Consider the following 17,888-nt stretch of genomic DNA (forward strand, 5'->3'; position numbering starts at 1 on the left):
ACACCTCTAGAAAATCACAACAGTGTTTAACTTAAAGAAAATGCTTTGTTTGGATCCAGCGGCTCTAAGCGTCAAAACATGCTGTTGTTTTTTTAGACATAGGATGTAGGCCTATTTAAAGGGCATGCATCATCAGTTTAGTTCAAAGAATGACGTTTTGCTGCAGGGGACAGATAGCAAGCCTCAACAGTCACAGTCCTGCAGTCCGGTGACGGCTAGGACACTTCGGTTTGAATGGCGATGAGTCCCATCATCTCACAATCGAGTGAAAGCAGAACACACACGGCCATCACCCATGTTATGCAATCAGGCAGCGCTTTAAGACCACCGTGGAATATGAGGCAGGGCATGCTCAGTATGTACCATAGCCATGCCACAGCAAATTGGCTTAAGCTCTACACACAGGCAAGCTTCTCGTGAACAGGGTTTCACTTGCCCTTTGTCAAAGAAGATCCCTTATTCAAGTTGAAGGCTTTGGGATCAGCTTGAATGAAACCAACACAGTTGTTTGGTTATTGTTTTTTGACATTACATTGACAGTCTTAGTTAGGTTTCTCTACTGTTATTATTTCTATAAAACATAAAATACATTTACAAATCGTGAACCATGAGTTGTGTATAACCACTCGTAGGATTGCCTCCCAGTGGTTTCTGTATTTACAGGTTTTAGTGAGCATGTGCAGTGCCTGTCTATTTTGCTATGGTTCTCTCAGTGAAAGCCAAGAGGGACAACGGCCTCAGGATTTCCATTCATCACCATTGCACAACATGAATTCAAACATCTTTTTCAACAAGGACCCACTTCACTCAGCATCAGGTCGTTGACTCATATAGGACATCATTCCCTCCCTCCGAAAACCCAGAAGAAAAGCTAAAGCTAAAACCGGGGCTTTTCAGAATTTGAATACATCATGTAGGAATTTAAAAGCAGATAATGCCATTTGGACTAACAACTGTTTGTGTTGATATGTCAAAAATAAATCTTACCTTTTACTTCAATTGTAGCATTTGCATTCGGTGCCATGTCAAATGTGTAAACACACATGTATTCGCCAGAATCATCTGCCCGTGGTTTAACGATTCTGCAACAAAAAGCACAACACCATCGAATTTAATAACTTTCATTTACCAGTCACTTACACTGAAGGTAAGGCAAGTTTATTTATATAGCACTTTTCAACACAAGGCAATTCAAAGTGCTGTACAAAAAATGAAAGACATTAAGAAAATGGCATTTAAAATCAGTCATAAAAAGAAAAGATAATAAAAGAAACATTAAAAGAAAAAATACATGGATAAAAGTTACAGATGTTTAAGATGTGAATAGTTCAATTAAAAGCAGCGGCAAAAAGAAAAGTCTTTAGTCTGGATTTAAAAGTAGTCAGAGTTGCAGCGGACCTGCAGGTTTCTGGGAGTTTGTTCCAGATATTTGGAGCATAATAACTGAACGCTGCTTCTCCATGTTTAGTTCTGACTCTGGGGACAGAAAGCTGACCAGTCCCTGAAGACCTGAGAGATCTGGATGGTTCATAATTTAGCTGAAGGTCAGAAGGTAGTCAATTAAATGATGACAACTAATTTCAGTTTAACTCGAGTAATTAGTTGTGCCGTGAAAGCTTGAGGCGTCTGCAAGGCCATGCTAGACAAAATGTTGACATTATGCTGTTGTATTACGGAACAACAGGAGTCTGCAGGGCATCACAGGCATTTTAGCTGTAATGTTCAGAGTATCACTGATGTAATGTGACAAGGAAGTGACCAATTGGTCTTATCTTGTGGCTATGGAGAGTCTGTGCTATGTCTACGGGGGCGACAGTAGCTCTGTGCTCCACTGATTATACCGTGTGACAGCAGGAAGTAACAACTAGTTGGTACTTTAAGGTATGGTAGTTTATCTGCATACCTTACCTGTAGCTCAATATTTGGCAGTTTTCTCAGAAAACAGTGAGAAACAATCAACAGGGGTGTGAGGATGTTTAAAACTTGAACACATTATGCACCTGGCAACGCATTTTCCATGCAACAAGAGTCAAAATATCGATTGCCTCAGTAACTGCTTGAATTTGACATGCTGACAATCTACATTCGATGTGAGGCTGTCTCTCCCGTGTATATGGTAATCGTGCAAAACATGCACGTTGACTATTTACTGTAGAAGAACAAAAATACCTACAGCAATGGCCTGACCCATTTACACGCAAATACAGAAAGTTAGTTATCCAAGCAGAACAACAAACCTGGGTTACTATTTCTGAAAATGTGAGCAACACTCGATCAGTATTCTGCCTTTGTCTCAGCGAGGAACATTCCCTCCTCTACTGTTTGAGATGTGACAGGATTGTATTTTTGTTTGCTTCCCTTCCCTTTTAATAATTCACTCTACAATGCAATATTCACTACTCTCTAGTCTCTACATAGGGGCCACGCTGTTTGTCACCTGTGTGATGTGTGCTTCAGTTCTGTCCGTGTGTTTGTGATTTCCAGTCCGTTCTTCACCCAGAAGCTCTCTCTGTGTGGAGTATGGGCGGTGGTGAGGTTACACTGCAGGGTCACGGGTTTGACAGGAGACTCCCCCGTCAGGACGATCTGATCGGTGGCATTGATCTTTGGTTCTGCAAGAAAGAGAGAGTTAAACTGTATCACAGAAGTGGAGCTCAAAGCTGTTTCATTGCTTCTTCCCATGCTGTAGTTGTAGCTTTGGGCTGAATGCTTTTTTTATATGATCTGTGTAGGAGGGGGTCTATGAAGTGAAGACAAAAGTGAACACAACAAATAAACAAAAGACATAATAGTACATGAAACAGCTGTAAAAAATGTGCATAACATTGATCTTCAGGTGACGGATAAACATTAAACATATAAGTGAACACTAACAAAACGTCTCTGTGATATTGAGATTAAATCTAAGTATACATTTGATTTATTATGACTATAACACGACTATCTCTGCATTTCTTGAAGATTTTCTGAATCATTTAAATGGTCACTGTACAGGAGGATATTAGCATATATACTGTAGCTGATAACTGCAGTGTGTTTACGTTTCAATTTAAAAAAGGAGACTGGATGGGCTCTCAAAGATGGCGCACCCTAAGATTGCATTTGAATGTCATCCGAACAAGGATGTTTAAAAAAGAAGAAGAAGCCTTGTACTTGGATATCTGGGCTGAAGATTAATACACTGAGCAGTCCTTTGACATTTTACATTACTGCTGAATGACTGCACCCTCTGAATTGCTAAACAATACCAGGGTCCATTTCTCAAGGACATTGGGGGGAAGCAGGAGGTGTCATCTGAGAGTGAGGCGCCCTTTGCTCTGAGTAGTGAGCAGGAAGCCTCCTCCTCCCTGCCCCGCCTCCTCCTCCTCCTCCTCCTCCTCCTCCTCCTCCTCCTCCTCCTCCTCCTCCTCCTCCTCCTCCTCCTCCTCCTCCTCCTCCTCCTCCTCCTCCTCCTCCTCCTCCTCCTCCTCCTCCTCCTCCTCCTCCTCCTCCAGGGCGGGCCAACCATGGCAACGGAGGAGCCCCAGAGGGGAGGAGCAGAGAGGAGCAGCATCATAATCCTACTACTGGCTGATGCAAAGCCACTAGCAAGGCATAGGGGAAGCAGAGGGCTAAGAGGGGCGGCTGAGATCTGCAAGTGTCATCTATTAGCATTCATGGCACCTTCCTCCTGCAATTCTGTACACTCAATAGCTGAGGGGATATCTCTTCCCTCCCCCATACATCTCTCGCCCCCCTCCCAAGCAGAGCCGCATGTTCTATTTATAGTATATTTGAGACATGCATACACACACAACATGAGGTACATAAATTAGCATTTAGCAAACACGGCACCGTGGTCCACAGGCAATTTAACCAGAAGGTTGTTTGTAGGACACCTTGTCGCAACTTCAAATGTGGTAACTGTTGGATATTGTATTCCTCGATCACATTGTTACTAAAAATATACGGTTGCTCAAGATGTGGTGAAGCCTGATCCCCCTCTTGCTTCCTGCTGTTATACAGTGCTGCATTTAGATAGTATCCAATTAACTGACAGATATTAAATCAGGGGTATTGAATGATTGCATTATCAGCAAAGATATGCAACCAACTAGGCAATGTTTTTATATTAAGGGGGAGGATTATATCATTGTAAAAGTCCCAAAATCATATTATTGTAGCACATTATGATGCAGAAGGTGCACCAACAGAGAGATGTCCCAGTAATCAAACCAGAATAGTGGGCCGTCTTAGCACGTGGTTTAAACCCCTCATTCTTAATAAGGACATGCCATTATTAATACATTCTTGTGTCTAATTAACACATATTTGTTTGACTATTTATAGTATACGAACAGTGGACATTTGCATTGGCTGTTTTGAAAAGCAAAGTATCACAGACATGCTTACTGCTTTTATTGTACAGTATGTCCGTTCCCAGAATCCACTGAGATTCATGTCATAAGGTAAAGCTATACGAGATACAACATGATTGCTTATGTATTCAAGCATGAATAAATCACCCCTTATTGACTGGAACATTGAATTCCCAGGATAAAAATATTTGTTACTGTGAAAAAAAAGTAAAATCCACAGCAACACCACTCATGCAGCATAATTACCATACATGTTTTTAAATGTCATTTTATAATGTGATTCTGTTGCACTGTATCTAAATGCTCTTAATGTCTTTCATGTTGTGTAATGCACTTTGAATGCCTCGTGTTGAAAGGTGCTTTATAAATAAACTTGCCTTGCCTTAAATTCCCAACAACAATTTCACCAGAACATTTTAAAAGGACTTTTTCAAAGGGTGATGATGAATATGAAGTGCGACACAGCAGCACTGTATTAAGCCACATGTTGGTGTAACAGCCAGCAATGATGAAACCGTGGTTCAAGTTGTTTCAACAGTCATTTGGCCATCATTGGAATCAGTTAAATTAGACGAAGTGTGACATTATGGGACAAATGCTAATTGTCTTTCCTGCTTTGAGTTAAATGAGAAAAACAATACAGATTTGGGTAGAGTATTACTTTAAGCACATGCAGAATTGCTTTGTAGGTGTATCCCACATGCAGTATTATCCAGGCATGCATATGTTTTTGCTCCTTTAAGTTTTTTGGTTAATTCAATTCATCCAAATGCTAAAAAGAGTAGTCATTAAAAAGTGTTGTAAAGAGACGGAATTACTATTTATATAAACGGATTCTAGGGACATGAATTTAGGAGTGATTCACAAACAAAATTAAATCAAACAGCAATCAGACTTTGGCATGTTTCCCCAGCAACAAGCTATATCAATGGGCTATAGTGTATATATCTATCCTGTTATATACATGTATTAAAATGGATGTTACATATATGTGAACAAAACGTACTCCCCAGTAATGACAGAATATATTTAGTGAGGACTGGATAGCAGAAAACAAGTACATGTGAAAAGTCCTTAGCACTTCTTATGATATTGAATTGCCCCACACCTAATCAAATAGTGCTCACACATAAATCAAAATGTGTCAGTCCAATCAGAAAAGCCAGAATGGATCAAACTCCTCTAAGCTTCTCAGAGAGCTTCACTATGACTAACAACATTCCACATATCCCTGTGCTCCAGTGGGCAGGGCACTGAAGCATGTACAGATTAGGAAGGTCCAGTTGAAATTCAGTTTGTTTGAATGTTGTGTGTGCATAGTGCAGAGAGTTAAAGGATATAATGTCATTACTGATTCACAGTCACATGCTTAATGGCTGAGAAGGCACAAGGTTACACATTGCACAGGCAAGTCCAGAGAGACTGTTTGCTGGAAGAGAAATACCTGCCTCATCTCGACGAGAATGAGACACTCAAGGCCCTCTCGTGGTCTTTACCACAAACAGATACTAAAGCAGAAACGGTTTGCTTTTATCAGGAAGGATTTGACAGCAGGAAACACTCATTTGACACCTTAACGGATCCCTGCTTGTGTCTTCTGACGGTGCCCATTTAAACTATGCCCAGAGTAAGAAAGCCTATTCAAAAGCACCACAACTTCAAAGCACCACTAAGGTTTCCGCTGCTTTTAGCAGGCCGGGCTTTGAAGTAAACAAAACAATCAACAAGAGACACAACATAACGGTTGGGGAATAAGTATCACAAATAAATACACAGATAGGAAATGTGTTAAATTAGGATACAGAGAAAAAGACAATGATCAGAACATTATAAAAAGGACACATGAGACAGTAAGAACAAAGGTTGCGTGTGGAAGTGAAGAAGGAAGTGTGGATAGAGAAAAGTTTCTGGGTTTGTGGTCCTTTACAACAACACACTAAGGATTGGGGAGAAACATGGAGTTTACTGAGTTCTGTAGACGAGAACATAAATATTTACCAAACCCAATTAGGAAACTAAATTGAATATTAATGAAAACAAACACAAAAGGCAATGACTGGCTTACGGGACTTAAGGGACTTGCACATCTAGAATGTTTTATAGACACTAATAATACTAAATTGATATTTTTGTCTAACGAGTGACTGCTGTTGGCTCTCGAGAGGTTTTTACGGGTGAGTGGTAGGGACAGGGGAATGGTAATTTATGAATCATCTAGGAACTACAGGACATAGACCACTCACTCTGTAGCACCGAAATGGTGGCCTGGGCGCGGATCCAGGTGGTGGCAGGGTTTTGTCGGAGGTCATTGCGCTTGGGGTCGTTGCTGGCCCGGCACTCATAGGTCCCAGAGTCCTCCAGTGTGAGACGCGTGATGCCGAGCACACTGACCCCATTGGCGCCGTAGGCCGTGTTGATGGATACCCGACGCTTGCGGGCTCCGTCCCACAGCTGCTTGAAGGAGTCAGCTCGGTTGATCTCAGCGTACCACCACTGGATCTCCGGAGTGGGGTTACCGACCACGTCGCAGTACAGCTCAAAGGTGTCCCCCGTAAGCTTAGTCTCAGACATTGGCGACTTCACAAACCCAGCTGGAGAGGGAAAGCGTATCGGGATGGCAGGGAAGGAAAGAGTAGAAGAGAGTTAGAGCAGTAAGAAAGTGTGGAAACCCAGCTAGAAATGTTTGGTTCTAAAAATATTCTGAGAATGTTACAGTCATTGTTCTTGGAAGGTTTTCAGCGGGAGGTTTTATTTTGGTTTCCAGAACGTTCTTCTGAAAGGTAGCATAACGTTCTCTAAAAACCTTCTTAAATTTGTTTTGATAACATTGTTAGAACATTATGCCCTACTGTTCTTAAAACATTTTCAGCTGCAAGTTAGATTTTTTATGTTGCCAGAATGTTATTATTTTAGAGAAGGATAACATGGTTTATGTTAAAAAAAAGTATGCAAATGTTCTGTGGTAACAATTTACTAAACTATGTTTACATTATTAGAACATAAAGACATAATATTCCTGTAAATGTTCAACTCAAAATTCCTGGGTAAGTGCACTGCCCACTGTGGTCATTAGGATGATTATGATAGTTTACTTAACTATTGGAATTGGACTATTAACACATGTAAAAGGATGACTCGGAATCAGCTGGTGAGCGTAACATTTGTTTATTAGAAAAGGGGAGCTGGGAGTGGAGGTTGGTTATGGCGGCAGTGGGAAACAGTTGTTCCAGGGTGGGTAGAGAGGCCTGGCTGGTCTTGGGAGTGTGGAAGGCCTTGGATTCCTCCTGGGAGAGACACAAAAATGAGTGTGAGGCAAAAGCAGACAAAGTTGTCAATAGATATGCTGGTAAAAAGGTAGAGCGGCACGCAACAAACCGTTCACGGCAACAATCCGGCAGGGAATGAGTGCAGGCTGCAGGCTTTCATGGTGTGGCCGGTGAGCCGGTTGCAGGTGTGGTTGATTGGAGATTGCTCCCAGCCGTGTAGAGTAGACCAGCAGGCAGGTGGGGGGGGCACTAACCCACTAACAGGGGTTTCAGGGACGGGCAGTGATAGTCGGTCCGTTCTTCTATATGTCTGTCTTTGGTTTTCTAAGTGTTATTCGATCCATATGACCATAGAGATATTTGCATAAACAACAAAAACACTTGGGGTATAATGTTGGAACAATGTTATCACCAAACATTTTAAGAATGTTTTTAGAGAACGTTATCCTACCTTTCAGAAGTACGTTCTAGGAACCAAAATAAAACTTCTCGATGAAACATTCCTAGAACAATGAATGGTAACATTCTCAGAATTACCTGCTTGTTTTTTTGTGGTGACATCAGATTTGTTTTAAACATCTTTTCAAACAAATGCAACAAGTTTGTTTTTTAAAGCACACTACAAATAAATCTGACGTTGACCATGACCCTGTTAATATTTCGCATCACAGGAACATTTTATAAAAAAAGAATAACCTCCTGAAAACATTATCCAAATGTTGCTTTCAAAATGTTCTTCTTTGGTTTTCTTGTAACATTGAGGGAATGTTTTATAAAGAACATCTGTAATGTGTTACCCAGCAACGTCCAAAACACATCCTTAGAATGATGCAGGCAAAACGTTCCACCTTTGTTAACATATCACATTAAAGGAACGTTTTATAAATAAACTTTCTGTCATCTCAGGCCTCAATAACATCCTCAAAACATCCTCTGAATGTTGCAGGCAAAACGTTCCACCTTCGTTAACATATCACATTAAAGGAACGTTTTATAAATAAACTTTCTGTCATCTCAGGCCTTAATAACATCCTCTGAATGTTGCAGTTAAAACTTTATGTCTTAGATAACCTTAAACCTTATAGAAACATTATTTGAAAAAATAAACATCCTAAAAAGGTTCTTTGAACATCAGATTAAAACGTTTCTTTAAAACCTTATTAGAACCAATAGGTAACATTAGCCAAAGTTGTGAGAACGTTCCCCGCTAGCTGGGAAGGCCAAGGGATGGAGAAGGAAATTAAATAGGTTAAGAGTTCATACAAGCATAAGAGCAGATGGTTAAAGGCAAATGAAAAAGAAGCAAGCCTCGAATCACCGATAGGGGGAAATAGAAAAGGTTAGTGACGACCTTAATCCAGTCCGTTTAACGTCAGGGTTCCTCTGCCCACTAAGGTCATACAACTGTCCGACGAAGTCAACCAGTTCTAAGTCTGTGCCAGCAAGTAGTGCTGGTTTCTTGTGAATTTTTCTTCTTCTCTATTATCTCTCAAATGTTATTTGTGCATTCTCACTAATATAACCTTGCCTTGTTAGGCTCATAATCACCCTCACTTATAAGTGGCACCATTCGTACTTGCTTGTATAAAACCTCACGCAATTGTCAGTGGTGAACAAGAACACTGCAAAGAAAATCACATGATTCATCAAAATGATTAGCTTGAAAATCTTTCCCTGGAGCTGAATTTTCATTACCACCACTGTCACAGGAATACATTTGACGTAAGAGTCATTATGATTATAATGAAAGGGTACAATAATAATGTGGAGTCATTGATACAGATGGTGTTTCCTCAAAAACCTTATGTTATTGGCTCTACCAAAGACACACATGTTAGGAAAATATCTCATTAATTCTTGAAAATATTGCCATAGATTTTTGGAACAACTTAAATTGCTGCCATTTACAAACCAATGAAGCAATTTTTATTTTATTTTTTAGCACATATTATATTTTGCATGTACAACAACTGTCAGTCTTCTTCACCAAACAGTTTGTAAGAGTTGAATTTGTTTATCATTCATTTGTATATGCTTCACCAGTTTCCTTCGATCCATCAATCTATTTTATAGACCTGCTTGTCCTGTGGATGGTCACATGGAGCGTGACCGTTGTGATCAGCTGTTTTAGCGCAGTGAAGGGGGGGAGTCTCCCTCCGCAGCCGGTTGGCGTAGTTTTGGCACAATTCCGTTGTACAGACCGACGTTAACAGCAGCCCTGTCTGTGCACACGGAGACCGACTCTGTCGTCTGATCTAACCGCCTTCTGGAAAAGCTTCACAAGTACGTCGGTATGTAAATGCGCTTTGTGACACAAGAGACGGTACGCATTTCGGATTGTTGCCGCGCATGCGTACCTGCGTACCAGTTATGTGCACCCCTGGGTATAAGGTACACCCTGCTGGACATGTCGCCAGTCTGTCACGGGGCTAACACATTGATATGGACAAACTGTGCACACTCTCATATTCACACCTTCAGGCAATTTCCAGTCACCTTTTCACATGGCATGCATGCCACTATTGGAGGTAAGGGGAGATCCTGAAGGAAACCCATGCTATTCTCAGACAAGTGAAAATGACCCTGTTTTTCTTTTTAGAACAAAAAATACTAGATTAAAATGCTCATGTGAGCTTCATTTGTTGTTGTACACATACTTTACTTTCCTATTACATTAAATACTGATGCCAATTCTCAAGGCTTATCTTTTCGTCTCAGAGCTTGAAATGCTTTCTTAAAGGGATTCACAGAAATCATGACGAATAGATGTAGCTGTATGTATGTATGCATTAACTTAATCTCTTCATCCATATCAGCTCTTGCTGGTAACGCCAACAATTAGGTCACCCGGCTCTCATTTTAGATAAGCTGGACTTTAGGAGCAGTTTGATAAAATTCATATATTGCCAGAAATGAACTGGATAGAATCACCCGATTGACTTGTGCTTTAAAAGTGAAACCTCATTGAGTTTAAGTGTTCACTTCATTTAAAGAGGCCCTACTCGGCTTTTTAGGGTTTCACTTTCCTGCTTGTTATAAAGGTTGCATGTAAATGCTCTGCTACGGCTAAAATCCTAAAGTTCCTTCCAGAGGGAGTTTCTCTCCCACACAACCCTAACCCTGCCTGAAACGCCTCCATTGGACTCCTTTGTTTACTTCCTTAACATAATGTCATCACTATGTAACACTTGCGCTTCTATTAGCCAGCCTACCTACTACTACTACTACTACAATGCATGGCCAACTAACCAATCAGAGCAGACTGGGTTCTGGTTTCAGACACAGGGTGAAAAGAGCTGCTACAGCAGAACCTGGAAGACCTTTTTTTAAACCAACAAACGAATATGAACCTGAAAACTAGAATAATATGGCCCCTTTGTAACACACAAACTAAAGATGCTCTCAAGTCCCCTGTGAAGCACACCACTGGCATTTCATCTTTTAGGGTTGGTTTCAAAGAGAACCCCCATTTTTCCTATCCATCTTACCTGCATGTGGAATATGAAGCACATCAATTGTGAAATGCAGTAGAAATTATAAAAATAAATCGGATCTCTAAGCATTATTACCACAACTGTGAATATACCGTGCCTGCGCCTGATTCATGACCCGGTTTCACATCAGTAGTTAGCCCAACAATACACTGCCAGCTTTAGTGAACCTCATTTGGTGACAAATCACCAAGACCACAGACGCTGTTCTCTGCCCCCCCCCCCCACCATGCAGCCTGTCATCTGAAAGCCACATGTGTCTAAATGGATCTGTAAAAAAAAACATTGCCTTAACTCTGCCCTGAATATTGTAAAACAAAGAGTCTGTGGTCTCTTGAGCGTTAGGCTGTGTTGTGTCTAAATACAACAGCTTACAGATCTGTCTGCCCTGCTCAAAGTAATTTATCGTAAGCAGAGATAAGCCTTTGGAAGCCCGAGTGTAAACAACTGCATCAGCTCACCCTCATAATGAAGCCAGTTACATTTTTATTAAAAGTTGAACTGCCAGCTGTAGATAAAGACCATTCACTATGATGACTATTATTCTGCGCGCCCTGGTTGCACAAAGGCTATCAAAGTACATCCGATGATATTTCAGGATACATGAATTGTATAATTTGTTTCACTGTTGCTTACCACCAGATTGTGACTAAGAGACATTTGAAAATTAGATGATCTGTAACAGAACATTTTGAGCAAAATTAAGCGATTAAATATTGTAATAATTGCAGTATTCCTGCTAGGAGATGTGTCTGAGGATATTTGGTGCTTACAACTTGCATTTCTATGTGCAATGCCTAGAGATATGCAGAGTAATTAGCATTTGTTCCTTTTCTGTTGAAACATCTGGGCCCATCGAGCTCACCACATAATCCCAGAGGGTGAATCCAAGCCTCTCCGCCTACACTGTTAAAGCAATATTTCAATCTGACAGAACATTACTAAGGCATTTTTTACCATTATTATGGGTATGGCAGGAAATTAGCACCGGCACATGGCACAGTTCATTTTATTCAGCCCCGCATAAATACTCATAATCACAGTATTGCATCATCTTAAAAAAAAGAAAGAATGAATGTCATCCAAGTTGATGGGAAACTAAATCAGAAAAAGGAGCAGATGACTTAATTTAAATTCAAGCTCAGAGATGCTTGAGAAATACTTGCAGAACAAACTACGGGCAACACTTGGCCAATGAGCACACCAATGTTCGTGCTGTTTAAACAGTGGGTTTATACTGGCAGTGAAAACAAAACACAAAGCAGCCGGTACTCATTCCTTTCAAAGGCCTGTTGGGAGACAAGAAGTGACAAAGACAGACACAATGGATGGTGGTCGGATCTCAGAAACTTGGTGACAGAGGAAATATGAGCAGAGTTCATCTTATGCACCATTTCATTTGATGTTGTTATAATGATGATGAACATCTGCGTGGTTTATTTATGTAAAGTATGTACTGTATGTAGACATCAGTCAAATGTTGCAACAAACAGCAGATCCTCATTTATTTCATTGAATTGTAATCTAACAGAGCCGGGTTCACACTGGTTGTGGTAGCGCTGTGCTATGTTAGCACTAGCCTGGCTGTTCACACTAGAAGCGCCTTTCTTTGCGCTGGTCAACAAGCGATTCTGTTACTCTGCTGTTTCCTATAGCACTGAAGAAGGATTTTCTGTCCTACCATGAACCTACATTGAAATATATTCAACTTTAGATATATAAAACTGAGATATGTTGCAATTCTTCACACTTTTCTTTGGTAATGACTTTAAAAACGAAACTATAATCAAAAATACTTGCAAATTTTCTGATCTAATCACCTATCACCAATAAATGATTTGACTAAATACAGGGCAATAACTTTTGGTTTCAACATGAAACCGTTAGTTTAAAAACACAAAAGGTCTGTTTGTATACAGTACATATAAGGGTAGAGTGTCCTGCATGCTGAAACGGACAGTACTCATGAACAAGAGGCATGTAGACTAAAAGCATCACTTAAGTGTTAGTAGGCCTAAGTGGATCTATAACCTAAAAGCCCTGTAGAGCCGGCAGAAATATACCGTAGATCTTGCCTATGTCCACTCGCCTCTCCACCTGAAGTCGATCTGTTGAGTGCAAAATACTTGCTGTCTGTAGGGTTAAAGTGTTACTCTGAAATCTGAGTTGCTTGGCCCTTCATGGTACTAATTGCAACCTTACATGGCCATCAGTGTAATGCCATTTATTTGGTTTGCTAACAATTGCTAATGCTTGCGGAGCTAACATGAGGGGGCTCTGTTTTGAATTTGAAATGTAATGTAATTTGCAGACTTGCAAGACCAACATAATGCATCTAGTGAAATGAAAAGAATATATTAGTAATGCACATTAGTTGTTGTTTTATATGTTGGTAAAACAAAGACAAACAAACATTGTATTACTCTCTTTGTGAATTCAAAATAGGGCTCACATCTACATTTCAATGCGTGTATGTGTAGTTGCTATGGTGTCTTGTATGCAAAGGGGTCAAACATTAACTTGAGTAGGTGGTTTAGTATGAGTAGAGACCTAATATGAGAAAATACAGTCCATCACAGCCTGAATTGCACGATTTAGCTCACTTTACTCCCTTATGACAAGTGAACAACAGCATCAAAAATAACCGCTTTTTCTGAGACAAGCTCTTTCTTCGTCTAAGTCACAGTCATTACGGCCTACATACTCCACTCATGTAGGTGGAGATGGGTACTCCCCTGAGCACTGACAGCCAGCCACACACACCACCATGCAGCCTGAGAGTGAGTCATCTCCCATCCTACAACCAGAGAAGTTAGGAAACCCCTTAGGGCTGCTGAGCTGGTTGTGTGTGTGTTTGAGTTGTGGGTGCAGGTGTGTTGTACCTGCACGGCACTGTGACAAACAGGTGCGCCTTTCCAGGTCATTTGTATAACAAAATATCTAATAGTTCTGACCTTTGTTTATATTTAAATGTCCCTAACACACTGGTGAAGGTTGAGTAAATCGTAGTGGTATAGTTCAAAAACAAATTAGGATTTCACATAGTGATGTAGGGCTGCTCAATTAATCGTATTTTAATCGCAATTACGATTATGGCTTGCAACGATTACCAAAACAACGTAATCGAAATAAAACGATTATTATTATTTTTTTCAAATACATTTTTTTTTTTTATTGGTTATTCAGTGGAATTATACTTAAAGTTCAGGGTAATCAACTGTTAAAAACATACTGTTCAAAAAAGATTCTCCAATAAATTGATGTTTTCAAAGTAAATGGATAATCGTTTTTTAATAATCGTGATATCAATTATTGACCCAAATAATCGAGATTATGATTTTTGCCATAATCGAGCAGCCCTATAGTGATGATGACATTTAAATGTAACACTCGCACTTCTATTGTATTAGTATTTTATTACCTAAAAATATTCAGAAAGGTGTGACTTGTCCCGCCGTTACAAAGGCCCCAAAATGAATAAGGCGAGTCAAGGACGGTGTGCACCCTCACAGTTCTGAGGACATTTTGAATTGAGGTATATGAGAACACCAGTCTTAGTTTACTATGGGTGCCACAATATCTTGGTCTTTTTTTAGTGTAGTGTTTTATTTACATCTTCACATTGTATCGAGCTGAGGGTATCGTTTTTTCTACAGCCATGAATTAAAGGGTCACCTTGATGTTCTCCTTGGTGTGTAAGAAATGTAAACGTTTGGAATTTAAATTGACATATTTCTATACCTCTGAAAACGAATTGCCATAGCTCATTACTTGAAGTATAATTTCTGTATTTATAGTATTTTCTACAGTCTTGATGGAACATAATTAAAATGTTTGCTTTATAATGTTTACTATGATGAATTACATGTGTCAATATTCATATATGCTAAACTAAATGTAGAACAACATATGAATGGACAGTAGGTACTTGCTGAATTGTCAGTTGAACATCAGCAGTAACGTTCTGTAAATGTTTTTGCTTTTTTCAGCATCCACACTTCTCCGGCGTTTTACTACCCCTAACAATGTAACGCTTCTGACTCCATTTTAGCTTGTATGGAGACGATGACACCCAAATTGCTCCCGATACAATTTTATCACCTCACCACGTGTCCCTCCCTGATTCATCACGCCTGTATTACATGACACTTTTCAGGAAGAACACAAACACCCTCAGCCTTAGATTACCATGTGACTACCATTTGTTAATTCAACATGATGATGAATTACAGGCATTGCTGACCTTGTTGTCTTTGCTAGCAGCTGTTGTGCAGTTAAATTCATTTTATAACGCTAGAAGGCCATTGTATGTACCTACAAGCAAATGTAGTGACATCAATAGTGCCATATAATTCAGGGCAAATTGTATTCAATGTATAGAAGTTATGTAATATAACTTTAACAACTATATTTTTATTTTATTTTTATTTATCCTTTATTTATCCAGGAATGTCCCATTGAGATACAAGATCTCTTCTTCCAGGGAGTCCTGACTATAATAACTTACAATACACTTTGTAGGTGTGATATGTGGTGTGCAGTTAGATTTGTCAGAGAGGCTGCAGTGAGGTATTGCTCTGAATACACTCATGACAGAGCGGTTATAGTTTTCCTCACTGAATTTATCACATGACTGTTATTTTACCTTTTGATGTAACTGCAATGGAGCGACGTGACAAAAAGTCTTTGCAAAGCTGAATTTTCCGACATAGCAGGCGACCATTTCCATTTTGCTGGTAATACGTGAGTCTGTCATTCAGATCACAGGAGAGAGGCAACAGTTTAATGAGATTTAAATCCCAATAACCCCTGTGCTGAGTAGAAATGCTCTAATCCCATCTTCTAATCACAACCACCGAGCACTTCCTATTCCTCTTTCTGAGGTCAAAACATGGGAATTCAAATGATTTGATGTAAAACCTAAGAAGCACGGAGACAGATGTGTCATCGAAATAACACTATAATTCAAAAATGACAAGAACCACACCCTCAGAAGTGCTCTATGCAGAAGTGACAAATGCTATTCCTCAATCTCCTACATACTGCCAAGTAATATTATTCGTTAACTTCAATGACCCTGGTGTGCTGAGTATCAGCTGGCATGAGCTAACCCTGTGTCTGCGAGGTTAGTAGTTAAAATACTCAGGCAGACGGGGAACATGGGGCCAGGTTTAAATGAAAGAGACCTCCTTTGAGTATTCTGTCTCTGAACTGCTCTTAACACACACTTAGCACACTTAACCTGAGCTGTCCCGGCAGAACAGCCAGTAGTGCAGGGCTGTGTCCAAATTGGGAAACTTCCAGCTGTGAATGTGTGTAACTGTATGAATGTAGCAGGGTGGTGCTGAAAGAAGCAGCATGCATGCTCAGCAAAAACCTTCCCTGGACAAATGTTCCTGCAGTGTGTTTTATACTGTGGGACGCTCCTCCTAATCAGTGCAGTCCATATCAGATTTCACAGTGGGAAAGCGTGACTCAGTGTAAGAGCTGGCTTGAGTCCTACAGCATATTTTCCAGACTCACAAATGTGCCTCTGTCCGGAGCTGGTATGATACATTATAATGGACAAGCTGCTGCATCATACAGGACTATTGATTTAATAGTATGTAGCTTATCTGCAATGTTGATGATAATGCAAACGTGACATAGAGAAGGAATTAGGGGCCACTATTCACAAAAAACAATACATTATACTTGCAGTAGCCTACATATTGCAATTCATAGCTTTCTTTGCATCATGTCTGGTATTTTACAAAATATTTAGAAGACATTTGATCAAAAATCCAACAAGAAGCAATCTTTAATTAAGCTGCTGCTAGCCTTACATTTAAATGAGAGAAAACTAGAATAAATATTTCATTTTCATTTTTTCACAAAGGCAGCGATAACACATCAACAAAGTTGGCAGCAGGGGCAGGCTACATCGTGTGGGGAACTTACATAAGACAGAAAAAGCACTTCCTTAGGTCAGACCCAGCCACCTTCTCAGATGCTTTTCTTTTTCTTTGCATAAAGATCACATCATCTCTCAGATTAGACGGTTCACAGCCACCTAGCGAGTCTTTAGAAGGCTGTGCAGCTGTGCGCAAGGAGGCCGTCCATTAAGAGTTAATGAATTCACTTTCACAAAAGGACCTTAAAGCCACAGTTCTCAGTGCTGTGTCTCGGTGGTAAAAATAGAAACGAGGCAGAATGGACGGATGCTATTTACAGTCCTCTAAATATCTGTCGCAGAGACTAGCCACCTATAGTAGGCCTGCTTCTCACATGAGGAAATAATGACATGAATTCCCTCTGCTTCTCAGATACAGTGATTATGCACTTATAATTATTATACTCCCACATGCTACTGCCTGAACTCTGTATTACCACAGGAACATCTAGGATTGCATAAGAAGCCATGCACCTATTAACCTCATACTGAAATATGGGAAAGAAATGAAATGGCTTTGCGATGCATGGGATGTGAGCAAATATCAGAATATTACCAACGCTGACATGTCCGACATGTCGCTTATTACAAATGTGATCAAACCTGAGAGGCCTATTTACTGAAAAGGAAATCTGCAGATAAGCTAAGACATTAGGAATTCTATATTAAACAGATAAAGCGCCCACATGTTTGGTGACAGTGTGGCACCAGTCTGTCTCCAACTGAACTCCAGGTGTGTGTGTGTGTGTGTGTGTGTGTGTGTGTGTGTGTGTGTGTGTGTGTGTGTGTGTGTGTGTGTGTGTTCCTTTGTCGTTAACTGGGCCTCAGTGAGTGGGCACTA

General features: G+C 40.1%; 1 protein-coding gene across 1 annotated transcript in view; it reads right to left on the reverse strand.

The window, feature by feature from the left end:
• Nucleotides 1–17,888, reverse strand: part of nptnb (neuroplastin b) — a 29,263-nt gene that overhangs the window by 8,877 nt on the left and 2,498 nt on the right. The window contains exons 2-4 of the mRNA XM_034220842.1: nt 6,602–6,949; nt 2,438–2,612; nt 988–1,082 (exon numbers count right to left, since the gene is read on the reverse strand). Of these exons, the coding sequence (XP_034076733.1) occupies nt 988–1,082; nt 2,438–2,612; nt 6,602–6,949 (618 nt within the window). The remainder of the gene's footprint in view (nt 1–987; nt 1,083–2,437; nt 2,613–6,601; nt 6,950–17,888) is intronic.

Source organism: Gymnodraco acuticeps, unplaced genomic scaffold (genome assembly GCF_902827175.1).
Source record: "Gymnodraco acuticeps unplaced genomic scaffold, fGymAcu1.1, whole genome shotgun sequence".
Classification (NCBI taxonomy): Eukaryota; Metazoa; Chordata; class Actinopteri; order Perciformes; family Bathydraconidae; genus Gymnodraco; species Gymnodraco acuticeps.